This window comes from Trachemys scripta, chromosome 1 (genome assembly GCF_013100865.1).
Source record: "Trachemys scripta elegans isolate TJP31775 chromosome 1, CAS_Tse_1.0, whole genome shotgun sequence".
Taxonomy (NCBI): domain Eukaryota; kingdom Metazoa; phylum Chordata; order Testudines; family Emydidae; genus Trachemys; species Trachemys scripta.
Window position 1 is genome coordinate 181,630,102 of NC_048298.1, and position 15,605 is coordinate 181,645,706.

The 15,605-nt window shown below is 41.2% G+C and overlaps 1 protein-coding gene across 1 annotated transcript in view; it reads right to left on the reverse strand.

Moving 5' to 3' along the window:
* ADAMTS5 (ADAM metallopeptidase with thrombospondin type 1 motif 5) overlaps window positions 1-15,605 on the reverse strand; it is a 53,692-nt gene that overhangs the window by 21,362 nt on the left and 16,725 nt on the right. The window contains exon 3 of the mRNA XM_034793147.1: window positions 152-319. Coding sequence (XP_034649038.1) covers window positions 152-319 — 168 coding nt within the window. The remainder of the gene's footprint in view (window positions 1-151; window positions 320-15,605) is intronic.

Consider the following 15,605-nt stretch of genomic DNA (forward strand, 5'->3'; position numbering starts at 1 on the left):
GGTAGTGCTCAATAGGAGTAAGGATGGCAGAATATGGTCCACAATTTTCCTGATAACATAAGAATGAGCTTTCTGCAAACACTACTGTGATATATAACAGGAGTGTGCAAAGCTGAAACCTATATCTGACACCAGGTATAATAATACGTACCATGACCATCATCCAAAAATTCAGTTATGGTCGCTGAAGTGCATTTGGACCAGGGTTTGGAAGCATCAATGCTAGTTAGGATGGAGGACATTAAGCGCTTATCTTCCATGGAGCCAAAGTTCTCCTCACAGAATTTGGAGTCATCATGGGAAAGCCCAAGCAGGTGCCCTGTAGGAATGCAAGTAGGAAATGTAATTATATTATTTCCCAGTGGATAGGATTTTAGAAGGTGAACTGTATATTCAGAGTGGGATGCATCAATTACCTAGGGAGATGGTGGAGTCTCCTTCCTTGGAAGTTTTTAAGGCCCGGCTTGATAAAGCCCTGGCTGGGTTGATTTAGTTGGGAATTGGTCCTGCTTTGAGCAGGGGGTTGGACTAGATGACCTCCTGAGGTCCCTTCCAACCCTGATATTCTATGATTCTATGATTCTATGAAATGACAACATGAAGATGGTCACTTTTAAGCTTCCCATTGGTCAGATGCTCAGCTTGAAGTCAATAGAGTTCTGCTGATTTACACCAGTTGAGACATAAATGGAGCAATGCTGATTTATATCAACTGAAGATCTGGTCCTTAGTGTTTGCAGGATCGGGGACAAAAGGTGTAACAAGGAGGACAAACAGTGATCTCTACAAATACATTGATATTCTGTGACTGACTGGTCAGGAGGGTGCTCAAGATGAATATCTCTGAGTGTGCTCAAATACCAGATTTAATCAGCTGCTAAATTTAGCAACAACATCTACTTCTCTCAGTCTCTGGGAAGCAATGTGCTTGCTCTATTCATTCAAATACATCTTCTATTTCAAGAAAACATATAATGTATTCCTACATACTGTGGCATAAATGTTCAGCAGAATTTAGCTATACAACTCTCTTTAAATTTAATTAGTCTCATATAGTTAAAACCTGTACATTGCAATGAAAATTGAGCCCCATTACTGTCTGCTATAGTAATGTGATATTATTATGTGGTAATACAATGTAAATAACAATTCTATACAACAGTATGCTTGCACTCATTCATACATTACTATAACAATATATTAAATCAAATATTTACCGGTATATGTAATGAATGTCTAATTATAGACTTGTGATATCTATGACATGTAGGCATTTTTTTCTCTGTACATATGAATATTTTCCTTTGGGAATATTTATTATGTATAAGCCATATTCTGCTACCCTCACTCTGCAGGAAGGCAGTACTCATGTTTTAGGATGGTCAATTCTGGCCCTGTGTTACTATTTAAAAACCCCATACAAACACCAGTTTAAAAGAGTTGAATTTTTTTTTGTTTAAGGCAACTATTGATGCTGAATAAAACTTACTGGCAATATTATTATCTTGAAGAGATGTGTCTCTTAGAAAGAGCGATTGAATAATCAATGTGCCATTGGTAACCTATATTACAAACTCTATGATGTTATAGACTGATAGCTTAGCAGATCAACAACTAATTTAACAATGAAGGCTCTATGATGTTCTGCTTCTGACTTTGCCAAAAGCCCTGCAAGCCTTTACTCAAACAATGAGCTTCTTCAAGAAACCTGAAGACTGTGCTTCTTTTTGCTGTCTCACCATATGATGTTATCAGTTCAGAGTACTTGTATCATATTCATGAAATGAACGGCAGGCACCAGGGTGTATTCAATGTCTGAAAAGAACTCTAGGTGCAATCCAACTGACATATTAATAAAGTCTGACTCACATAAGACTCTTAGCCACTGTAACTAGAACTGCTTTGTGCTGACTTGTTAAATCACTGCCTTGTAACAAATTTACACAATTAGTTCCCACAACTCTGCTGACATGTTGCAGGAGCGTTGGTCGGTTTCTAATGAGAACAACTGGCTATTACCATGGCTAAAGCTAAATTAACTTGTTGATGCATTGATTATATATATTTCCAATCAAAATAATAGGAGTATTAACACAAAAAATAATTTAAAATAGCCCAACAGCCATGAGAATGCTATGCTGATGAGATCTAACAGCATAATGGATTGCAGCTTTAATGGCTCAAAAACAATTAACAGCATGATATCTAAATATCAAAGGTCATTAGAGGACACTACGGTTGCATTAATTATTTTCAGGATAGTATGTTTGTGAAATAAGGCATTCAAATCCCATTAACAACAAGAGGAGCTGCATTTCTAAGTCTGTGGGCATTGTGCTAAATATTTGCCATTAAGTGCCTATAAATACTCTATGATTACCATAGAAAGTAGGGATACATAATATTACATGGCACACGCTATACATTAAGTATTTGGATATGGATAGTTATTGAGTGTGAATCAGCAAGTACAAAACTTAACTTCAGTGGGTCTTCCCTTTTTATTGTTAATATTAAGCATCAGTGAGGTTAAATAAAAAATGTATTTATACATTTTTATATATTCCCCAGCATGTTCCAGGGTAACGTAGCTGGATCACCACAAAGCTGGCCCTATAAATATATGCCATCTGCTCATGTAGTCCAATTACTACCTAACAAAATTAATGGTGACCTAAGTCACCCAATGGACTACTCTACTTTTCACAATTGCAAGTGCTGTAGTTAATCAATGTTTCACACTGTCCACTGGAACTATTCAAGATTTATACCTGTGTAATTGAGATCAGAATCTGACGCTAATCCAGATTTACATCAAGGTAACCAACAACAGAATTTGGCCTATGATTTTAGGAGCAATATAGCCTCCTGTTATTTTTTCATTTAAAATATTGCAATAACTCAGTACTATAATTCATGAATGACATTGTTGCTGCTTGGGAAACTATTAATCACCTATAGTTTAGATCTTACTGGGTTTCCTATCTCAAAGTAAAAGGCTCAGATGATTTTGGAGCTTGTTCATACTGCTACAATTTTGTCAACCAAAGCAAATTTAGAGAATGAAGAATCAATGTTTTGGCACGTTAAAAAAAGTGAGAAATCAATTGTCAGAAAACAATTTTAGTAGCTTACTGATTTCTGAGACAGTAAATTCGAAATTACAATTTAAATAGGCAAGACAAAAAAAGAGTGGGAAAAAGGTACAATTATTATCGCCATTGTACAGGTGGGGAACAGGCATTATTGTTCCCTCTTGTCACACGTACCTTCCTTTCTATCCATCCATCCACATATCCAACACCAACACCCACACTCACCCCTACATTGAACGAATAGTAGGGTAGCAAAGTCAAGCACTCAAAAGTTAGGGAATGCCTGAATTAAAGTTGCACATGCAACCTATAAGCAAGCAAAACCACACTGAAAGCTACAGGTAAGAACAGAAATCTTGGAAAAATATTCTTCTAACAAGTGTTTTTAGAAATGGTGCCAACTGCAGCATGACACTATTTTGTACTACTATGAACTTCAAGTCAGGAAAGAATAATAATAACACTAAAAAAGGCTCCCAACAGCTGTCTGACAATGATTGACTCAGACTGAGTTAGTAGATCATCTTATGTTTTTTCCTTAATGAAGCATCTTACTGGCGTTGACAGTTCCCACTGAGGGAAAATGACACAATCTCATTTTCCCAGAAGGATGGTTTTTAGTTATGTTATGCTGCAGGAATGCACAAAAGGGTAAAAGAAACAGAGAATAGATGATGCAAGGTTCCCCCTGGTGCATGCTAGTCTGCTTACACATTAAACTGTTCTTCCAAAACAGCAAAAGAGAATTTAAATGGACTCACACCCTCATTAATGCATCTGTTTTGAAATTAGCAAAGGACTGCTTATTTTCCAAACTATTAAAAGCAACATTAAAACAGTATAAGGACTTTGTCCTCAGAAATGCTGAATACCCTTTGTCAATGTGCTCAGTGCCCTCAAAACCTCTTGATGCCAATGGGAGAGGATAGAATTCAGCACCATGGAGGAATTCTTAACACCTCACAGGGTTGGGGCCTATATTCTCAGCTGGACACATAGAATCTTGCAGAAAAGTGAGAATACTCCTAAGGGACTGTCACAAACCCACCAAAGCCTAAATCCTCTCTGAAAACCAGTGCACAATAAGCCTGATTCTCAGTTAGACCACAATTCCTTTACTGTGCTCTGGCAGAACAAAGGGTGCAGAGGGTCTCTCTTGCCAGCTTGGAACTGGCATAAAGGGCTTTCTGCTAGCCTTGCTCACAGCACTTGGCATAAAGGATGGTTTGCGGGCAAATAAAGGGTGTGTTGGGAGCTGTGACCAGAACATTTTGGCTATTCTCTTCTTCCCAGGGACTGTGAAAGCAGAACAGAAGTTTGAGCGCACCGCGTCTGCTCTAACTTATGCTGAGGGTCAAGTAGATCCCAGGTAGGCCTCTGTACGTGGGGAGTGCAAAGCATCTCAAACCAAAACATTCAAACCACCTTTACTCTCCATCCCTGTCCCCAGGGCCAGCCCACAACATTTTGGCACCTGAGGCGGGGAGCTCAAATGATGCCCCCATGCTCGCTTGCTTGGGCCAAAACTTTGAAAGGTCTCAATTCTGCCTTCTTCCTGTTTTACGCCTCTCATGGTACTACTCTGCTACCTACCCCAATAAAGTTGAACTAACAACTTAAAATGCCTTGTTCAAAAATTTTAAGTAACACTTAACTTTCAAACACCTGAACAGCAAATGTAACTGTTCTTGTCTGCATAGTAAACACTGGCATTTTTATCTGTTTGAATAATCAAAGTGGTGCTTTCCCTGCCTTCTTGGTTGCAAAGATTTGAACTGCTTCCTGAAGGTCCACAGTGTGGGCTAGCTCATGCTCTACTGAGATGGTTGCAAGGCCGACCAGCCTCTCCTGTGTCATTGTGGAGCGTAGAAGTGTTTTTATTAACTTCAGCTTGGAGAAGCTGCGTTCTCCACTGGCAAGTGTTACAGGAAGTGTTAGAAGTATGCGCAGAGCAACAAAAGCATTTGGAAAGAGGGTGGTCATTTTATTTGTGCACATATATTTCAGAACAGCCTTTGGAGTTGATCCTGCTGAAATGTATCTTGAAAGGGCTTTCAGTTCATCACCTAAATCACTCGCATCAATATTGCACATGTCATCATGTGTCAACATTGTCTCTAGTGCCCTGCATTGCTGGTGTAGGTCTTCTTCAGGTATAGTGAGGAGTTTTGGAATATCATACAACATCCCAAATATACTGCTGTGTTCCTTGAGCTGCATGAAACGTTCTTCAACTGACTATATTGCACATTCTTGCACCGGGTTAAAGAATTCAACTTTGAATTGTTGTTTGGGGTCTCTTATGGGATTATCCCATGCCTTGTAATCAAAATGTCTTCTTCTTTGGTGACTTTTTCTGTATTCTTGAATGGGTGGGAAAATAGCTTCAGTGTGAAGTTCCTCTGCCAACTTCTGTGCACTCTTCAGAACATTTTGAAATCCCTCATCTGACCGGTAGGTATGACTTTGCTTTGTCCAGTTGTTCCATTGCTACAGAAATATCAAGGTCAACACTTTGGAGTCTTTTGCTTACAACATTTATTTCAAACAGTATGTCATGCCACACACTAAGCCACACAGAAATTTGAAGTTATGTATGTTTCTGGTGATTCCATTTCTCTCTGGCACTGTTCTCCCACGAACAGTTCCTGTCATAGCATTATCCTCCATAATGGCAACTATGGCATCATCTATCTTCCCAATTTGGTGTTTGATAGGCTTTATTGCCTCCACTCGACTTTCCAATCGTGTGGCACTCAGTGGTTTCAGTGTCAGAGAGGATGTTCCCAGATGTTGCTTCAAAATTTGCCATCCGTGAGTTGATGCAGAGAAAAATACATAGATGTTTTGAATTACATTAAAAAATTCGGCAGCCTCACTAGAAGCTGATGCTGCATCACTGACCACCAAGTTCAATGAATGAGAACTGCATGGGACAAAAAAAGGTCGAGGGTTTAACTTTCAGATCTGTGTCTGCACTCCTCTGTTCTTTCCTCTCATGTTGGCACCATTATCGTAGCCCTGACCTCTCATGTCAGTTATCGCATTTCCCATATCTTCCAGCAACCAAAAAAGTATGCAGCATTCTGGGTTTTTGAGTACATAAGCCATGGCCTCTCCACTTTGTCACCACTGGGGACTTGACGCCAGTAATGTGTTGGATGGAAACTTCTATTTTCATTGTCTTTGGGGAACATGAAGTTTTTCACTTGCTGTGGCCCATGCAGTACAAGGAAGTCCCTCAGGCTACTTCTCAAGTGGGTCCACAGTCCTGGATCATCTAGACTTAAGGAACTAAACTCAGCAGTAGCTGTTTCTTGCGACTCCACCACACTCTTTTCTGAGCTACACTTCTTCAGGAATGTGCACGGTTACATCCATTTGAGATGGAGATATGGATGCTGCCAGATCACCTCACCCTGACTAACTTGAAGATCAAGCGTCTCCTCACCACTCACATCCTCACTGGGGCTGGAAGACTCACCATGAACATTTGTGTCTATGTATCTTAGGAGAGCTCCTTCCTGCTTAGATAAAAAAGCTACCTTTGCTTTCTTTCTTTTTCTGAATGCTGCCCCAGAGGGGCGTTTTCTTCTTCCACTCATGACTGCTGTTCTGTGCCAGCTGTAGTGGTTCTCAACACTCAATTGAAGGGGACAAATAAGCAGGCTGGTAGCAGGGCCTGAGTGAGGGAAGATATCAGCATCTTAAGGGCCTAACTGGCTCCTACTACTTCAGTTGACTGCCTGTTCTCCTCAAGTGGATTCAGGGAAGCAGCAGGAAACAGGAAGCTCCCTGAGAAGCTGGTGTTAATCAGTCCAGGCTCCTGGGGGTGCTAAAGAGGTACATAAGAGGCTCCTCCTCCTCTCTCTTTGTGCAGCTCCTGCTGCTTTCTGTTATTCCCTCTCACCTTTTCTCCTGCCTGCCTGTTATGTCTCTTGTGCCCTCCTTCCTCCAGCACAGCACTCCACCATCTCTGTGCATCTAGAGCAGAGAGAATACATATGCACCAGCAGCAGACACAATTTTCTACACTCTGAGTCCTAGTGGCGCCCCCCAAGAGTCTGGCACCTGAGGCAGCCGACTCAGTTCACCTCATGATAAGGCCAGGCCTGCCTGTCCCAAGAACAAAGTAAATGAGAATCGGGCCCAACATATAGCATGTAAATTACAATGTAAAATGCAATCAAACATCCAAAATGGTGTTTGGGGAGTAAAGTCTGTTATGGGTATACATTAAAGTTTAGTCCCTGGATTAAACAGCATACTAAAGTATAGTCCATAAACTAAGTTTGATCATTGGACATATGCGATGACACAGCATGCTAAAAAATATTATAAACATTGTAATTTGTTTACTTAGGAACGCTCAGCTCAGATGAAGCATCTGTTTTCAGTGAGGTCATAACTTTCAACTAATTTTCCAGCGGGATGATTGAGATACAAGAAGGTCACGAGACTTGCCCAAGGTTATACAATGAGTCAGTAGCTCACATGGGATTAGAGTCCAGTGATATCCTGGCTCAGAGGTTTTTGCTCTAATCACCAGTCCATAAATGTTGGATAATCACTTTTTTTCACTTCCGTGCAGTAACTCATTTAGAATAAAAACATTTTTTTTACATTGTTTTTCTAACTATGAAAAACAATTGGTCTACATTAAGAGCCACATCCTGCTATCACTCATGGGGAGAGATCACTTGAAGTCAATGGGAGCTTTACATAAAAACTGATGACGCTAAGGAATAGTGATTTACAAAGTTCTGTTTTATAAGGTGTTTTGAATTGTAAAAGCACAACAAAATACCTACTGAGAATCTAACAATGTTAGATTCTACCAACACTACAAGAAGAAGAACTTTGCGTGGACTCCTCCTGACAGTCGAAATGACAGACTGGACCTCTACATAGAGTGTTTCCGCAGATGTGCACAGGCTGAAATTGTGGACAAACAACATCACTTGTCTCATAACCTCAGCCGTACAGAACGCAATGCCATCCACAGCCTCAGAAACAACTCTGACATTATCATCAAAGGGGCTGACAAAGGAGGTGCTGTAGTCATAATGAACAGGTCGGATTATGAACAGGAGGCTGCCAGGCAATTCTCCAAGACCACATTCTACAGGCCACTATCCTCTGATCCCACTGAGGAATACCAAAAGAAACTACACCATCTGCTCAAGAAATTCCCAGCTACAGTACGGGAACAAATCTACATGGACACACCCCCAGAACCCCGACCAGGGGTATTCTATCTGCTACCCAAGATCCATAAACCCGGAAACCCTGGACGCCCCATCATCTCAGGCATTGGCACTCTTACAGCAGGATTATCTGGCTATTTGGACTCTCTCCTCAGACCCTATGCTACCAGCACTCCAGCTATCTTCGAGACACCACCGACTTCCTGAGGAAACTACAATGCATTGATGTTCTTCCTGAAAACACCATCCTGGCCACCATGGATGTAGAAGCACTTTATACCAATATTCCACATGAGGATGGACTACAAGCTGTCAGGAACAGTATCCCTGATGAGGCCACAGCAAGCCTGGTGGCTGAGCTTTGTGACTTTGTTCTCACCCACAACCACTTCAGATTTGGGGACAACTTATACCTTCAAGTCAGTGGCACTGCTATGGGTACCCGCATGGCCCCACAGTATGCCAACATTTTTATGGCTGACTTAGAACAACGCTTCCTCAGCTCTCGTCCCCTAGTGCCCCTCCTCTACTTGCACTACATTGATGACATCTTCATCATATGGACCCACGGAAAGGAGGCCCTTGAAGAATTCCACCTGGACTTCAACAATTTCCACCCCACCATCAACCTCAGCCTGGACCAGTCCACACAAGAGATCCACTTCCTGGACACTACAGTACAAATAAGTGATGGTCACATAAACACCACGCTATACCGGAAACCTACTGACCGCTATACGTACCTACATGCCTCCAGCTTCCATCCAAGACACATCACACGATCCATTGTCTACAGCCAAGCCCTAAGATACAACCAAATTTGCTCCAACCCCTCAGACAGAGACAAACACCTACAAGATCTTTATCAAGCATTCGTAAAACTACAATACCCACCTGGGGAAGTCAGGAAACAGATTGACAGAGCAAGACGGGTACTCAGAAATCACCTACTACAGGACAGGCCCAACAAGGACAATAACAGAACACCACTGGCCATCACATACAGCCCCCAGCTAAAACCTCTCCAGCGCATCATCCACGATCTACAACCTATCCTGGAAAATGATCCCTCACTCTCACAGACCTTGGGAGGCAGGCCAGTCCTCGCTTACAGACAACCCCCCAACCTGAAGCAAATACTCACCAGCAACTACACACCACACCACAGAAACACCAACCCAGGAACCTATCTCTGTAGCAAACCTCGTTGCCTACTCTGTCCCCATATCTACTCTGGCAACAGCATCAGAGGACCCAACCACATCAGCCACACCATCAAGGGCTCATTCACCTGCACATCCACTAATGTTATATATGCCATCATGTGCCAGCAATGCCCCTCTGCCATGTACATTGGCCAAACCGGACAGTCCCTCCGCAAAAGAATAAATGGACACAAATCGGACATCAGGAATGGTAACATACATAAGCCAGTAAGTGAACACTTCAATCTCCCTGGTCATTCTATTACAGATTTAAAAGTCACTATCATTGAACAAAAAAACTTCAGAAACAGACTTCAAAGAGAAACAGCAGAACTAAAATTCATTTGCAAATTCAACACCATTAGTCTGGGCTTGAATAGGGACTGGAAGTGGCTGGCTCATTACAGAAGCAGCTTTTCCTCTCCTGGAATTGACACCTCCTCATCTATTATTGGGAGTGGACTACATCCACCCTGATTGAATTGGCCCTGTCAACACTGGTTCTCCACTTGCGAAGTAACTCCCTTCTCTCCATGTGTCAGTATATAATGCCTGCATCTGTAACTTTCACTCTATGCATCCGAAGAAGTGAGGTTTTTACTCACGAAAGCTTATGCCCAAATAAATCTGTTAGTCTTTAAGGTGCCACCAGACTCCTTGTTGTTTTTGTAGATACAGACTAACACGGCTACCCCCTGATACTTGATATCTAACAATGTGCTTTCCCCTCTACTTCCATTTGAATCTTCATTTTCTCTGACTGGTATTCTTCAATTATGGCAAAAAAAATACTTTTTAATTTAAATCTTCAGCCCAGAGGCAATTTTAAAATCTTATAGTTGATAAAGCTCTGGATCACTGACCTGCACCTTAATGATTTCATTAAAGTTCAATGCAATAGCAGACAAAAACAGAAAACAACACAGCCAAAAGGGCCTTGTCTTACAGACCTCACATACACAGAACTCCTACCAGTCACTTATCATAACAGGCTTCAATGGGAGTTCACATATACATTCAGTCCAGGATCTACATCAGGATCTGCTGGTGTCGTCCTTGATGGAGCACATGGGTGACAGAAAGGCCACTGAGGAAAGGTTCAAGAGAAGAAAACAGCTGCCATCTTGCCTCCACTGGGGGAGGAAAGGGGGGAGAGGGAGGACTGTAGAAAAGTAGCTCATTCCAAAAAATGTTTAGCATTGCCTGAGAAGAAGGCACGGCCAAAGGATGTGCTGATTCAGCACATTCTCTCAGCAGCCTGCGTCAGCAGGATTCCTGTGCCTTAAATCTGTTTCCCCCAGCCCAAATTTTGAGGAACACCACATGAATCCCCTAATGAGACACAAGGAGATTAGATACTGCAGGAATGTATAAATTACATCTCCCTGTGCCAGGTTCATTGGTTCTCTGACTACAACATGAGGATACAGGGATCAGGACCACAATGTTTATCTTCATTTACAGCACTACCAGAACATTAAAAAATTCTTTGCTCTCCTCTAGAACATGAAAGGGATGGGACGCACATGCCCAACATACACTTTTACTGATAATAATGATCATGTTGAAACATCAGGCAAAATCTGGTTTCATTCCCACTTCCCTTCAGATGGCTGGGACACTGATATTTGACTCTGTGGCTTTAATTTATGATGTTTCAAGATCCACTGCAGCTTTTCAAAACACAGCCTTGTTTAATCTAATCACGTATGGGGGTATATTCCTACCTAGATCAGCACAACTCCCAAAAACCTCTAACCACAGCAGCAAAACTCGGCAGTGAGGCTGTTGTGTCTAAGCCATTTCCTAAGTCTCTGGCTGAACATTTTGCTCTGATTTTGGATCCTCTCACTTCTCCTTCACAATCACTTTACAGCCTTCAATAAAGCAAGGAACTTAACATGCTTAAAAACAAGCATTAGAGAAAGAAAACTTACGCATGTTCAGAAATTGAGGATTCAGGTATTCTAAATCAAATCAACCTCCTTCCGCCATCCCACCTTCCACTCCCACCTATAGCCAATAACAAACTGGCCCAGCTTCAGGAAAAGGGTTATTTTTAAGCCCCATGTGTGCAGCAGGTGGAACAATTATCATCATTACAAGTTAATAAAAATATTTCTGGATGAGCCAAAAATTTTTAGTAAAAATTTAACCTGGCGTTAATTACAAACCTTTTGTACAGCTCATGTTTGTATTTTGAAACAGCAGCTGAAGTCTCTGCCCTGTTCCTTACCTCTCACCAGGGCTTAGTGTTGAGTGCTCATCTTGTTTCTGAGGGCTTAACCCAGATGCTTTGGTAGCATCAAAAGTTAAAATGTAAGCTTGAAAAAGAAGATATAAAAAGAATGTATTAAGTAATTCTTCCCATGGATACCATTTGAGAAGATTTGGATGAATTGTAGTGTCTTGGTTTTAGAAAAGAACTCAGCCTAATTATAGTCACCTGGATATTTGCCCAAACTTTACCTTTCATGTGGGAAGAGTAAGATGAAAGTTAGACATCCTTCACCATTGTTTCTCGCGCTATGAGATTCTGTGCCCTTGGCAATGTATCCCCTTGGGATGGAAGGACTACAAAAGATTTGTTCCTATCTAGCCTAGGGTTTTTTCTTATCTGTTTTATCTTGACAGCCTTAAACTCAAAGGCTACATATTTATCAGTAAAAACAAAAAGCTACTGTGAATTTAGTTACATTTTGTGCATATACAAAATAACACAAATGTTAAAACACTGACATAGACAAAGATATGCTTACTCACATATCTGTCATATAATATAATTTATCTGTGAGCAAAAGCGGTGCTCAGATATCAAGCGAAACTCACATTGACTTCAAAGTCTTGTGGAGAAGGGTCAGAGTCACAAAGTTTGCATGCAGAGTTTAAACATGCCTATTTCAGTGTGAGGGAGGTTAAGATCCAGGTTCTTGGTTTGGCCTTCTATGGAGATAAGAGACAGCTATCAAATTCACAGCTGGGTCCAGGTTCTGATCCTGCTCTCAAACCTTTTATCATTTTTGCATCTGGGGTTTTGGTTTGTGTCTGTACTTCATTATGTGTTTCCTGAGTAAGGATTGCAATACCATTGTCTTTATAGGTTTCAGAGTAGCAGCCGTGTTAGTCTATATCCGCAAAAAGAACAGGAGTACTTGTGGCACCTTAGAGACTAACAAATTTATTAGAGCATAAGCTTTCGTGGACTACAGCCCACTTTCCACTCTATATGCATCCGAAGAAATGGGCTGTAGTCCACGAAAGCTTATGCTCTAATAAATTTGTTAGTCTCTAAGGTGCCACAAGTACTCCTGTTCTTATAGTCTTTATATTGAGCTCAGAAGCATGTTTGCAGTATTAACAATATTTGCACTTGCAACTGTAAACTGGGTTCTCACAATATGGGAGCATGTGCTAACATATACTATAGGATGTTGACACAGAGAAAAGGTTTCAGTATTAAACACGTTATTCCCAAATTGTAGCTTCCATACAGCTCCATAATGTCATGACTGTACCTATCTGATGAAAGTGGAGAGGAGGAATTACAGGAAAAAGAATGAAATTAATGAACAAACAGAAGCTTAATTAATTCAGTGTTATAAATGTCAAGTTACATTCTAAAAATAAAACACTGGGAAGAGCATACCTGAGCCACATTACTCAGGAGGATACAGACAGCAGTGATGTGCCAGTTTGATCACATATGGAGAATTAGGCAATTTTCAAAAGGCCAAATGAACGTTAAGGTTCCTAGCAGAGAGACTGATGTTATCCTGCATTACTGCTTACCAAAATTGCCTTCTGCAAAGTTGAAATAAAGAACAATGAAATGTTCAATTGGAGCCTCACCTGCCGAGTTTCTATGCATATGTAACTCTCCATGAAGTAAACAGGAGTTTTGCATGCTGTTTTGTGGCAAATATAGTGGACTGGGATGCGGGTGATGTAGCCTGGATTCCTGGCTCTGGCGTAGAGTTTTTCTGTAACTTTGGGCAGATCACTGGTTCTCTGTTTGCCTCAGATCCCCAATTGTCCTTTCTTCTAGCCTTTGCAAGTCTTATTTCTTTAGACTGTAAACTCATTGGGGCAGGGACTGTCTCCAATTATGTGTAGGAACAAAATCTAGTACATTGGGGTCCTGAAATCAGCTGGGGTTTTTAGATGCGGTGGTAATATAAAGAGCAACAACAACAAGTGGTTACTAAATTGACAAGTGTAATATTGAAAATTAAAGGATGTCTGGCGACTATGGATCATGTCAAAAGCCACATTCTGACTGGCTGCTTGAGTCTTTTAATGACATCACGCCCATGCACCATATCTCAACAGGGCACAGCTGGGACTTCCATAGTGTTAGCAATGAAATCTAGCTATCACATTTCTATGGTCCCCACTACCGTGGTGCCTAAGCACATCACAATTTTTGATGTGTTTATCCTCTGTGAGGTGGCAAGTATTTTTACCCCACTCTAAAGTGGGGGAACTGAGGCACAGGGAAAACTAAGTAACTTGCTTTAGATGACAAAGGAAATCTGTGGCAGAGCAGGGAATTTAACTCATGTCTTCTAAGTCCCAGGTTAGAGCCCTAAACTCTGGACCTCCCTTCCTTAAGGGGAAGGACAAAATGTAGGGCAACTGTCAGAAAACAGAACCCAATAAAATAGATCCAAAGTAATAGGAAAAGTTATTTACAAACCTTTTCCTACATGTATTTGTTCACTTTTCTACTAGGAACTATTTGTCATGGAAGAAGGATACATTGCATAACCACTCCTAGAATTGTTTTATTTTTAAAACTGAAAGGTAAATATAAATCACAATCAGGATGTGCATGAGTAACCTACTGGTGACCTATTAATGTTATTCAAGGCATTAGATCTTTGGCCTCATACTTTCCAATACACCTGAGATGTCCCACCCGTTTTCTATTAGTATGCAACCTGTGGGTTTATGGTTATAATTAACCTTTCTCTACCATTGCAAATGTTATCAATCACATAACTAGTACCATCCCAACTACACATCCAATGCATATTTTAATACAGGAAAATTAATACATACATATTCACCACAAGTGATTGAACATCTTTACAGGTTATGTTTTAAAAGCATAGCCCATACCTGCTGCTTGCTTTTACTCATGGCAGAAACTGGATTATTACCTTCAAAGGTATGAAGGTCTTTTCCATAAATACTGTTTTTTATGCCAAGTATCAGAGGAGTAGCCGTGTTAGTCTGAATCTGTAAAAAGCAACAGAGGGTCCTGTGGCACCTTTGAGACTAACAGAAGTACTGGGAGCATAAGCTTTCGTGGGTAAGAACCTCACTTCTTCAGATGCAAGAAGACTTGCATCTGAAGAAGTGAGGTTCTTACCCACGAAAGCTTATGCTCCCAATACTTCTGTTAGTCTCAAAGGTGCCACAGGACCCTCTGTTGCTTTTTACAGATTCAGACTAACACGGCTACCCCTCTGATACTTAACTAACTCAGAGAGCTGGCAGGTAAGGTCCCATGGGAAGAAAATCTACAGGATAAAGGAGTTCAGGAGAGCTGGCAGTTTCTCAAGGAAACAATATTAAAGACACAACTCTGTAAACCAGTGGTCCCCAAAGCGGTGCCCATGGGTACCATGGCGCCCACCAGGGCATCTATGTGAGCCCGCATACTGACCACTTCTCTTGACGTTGCCACTTCTCGGCGGCATTTCGGCGGATGCTTGTCCGCCGGCCATGGTCCTCTGGCGCCCGCCACCCGGAAAAGGTTGGGGACCACTGCTGTAAGCTATCCTGATGTAAAGATGGGAAGAATAGTAAGAGGCCAATATGGCTCCATGAAGGGCTCTTCAATGACCTGAAAATCAAAAAGCGCAAACGTGGACAAATTGTTAAGGATAAGTACAAAAGAATAGTGCAAAGCAGATGGGGTCAAATGAGAAAGGCTAAGATACAAAGCAGGGGACATAAAAGGTAATAAGAAGAGGTTCTGTAAATACATTAAGAGCAAGAGAAAGATAAAAGTGTACATGCTCTACTTAGCTGTGAAGGAGAGAACTGATGATATCAAGAAGGGTGAGGTGTTTAATGCCTATTTTGCTTCA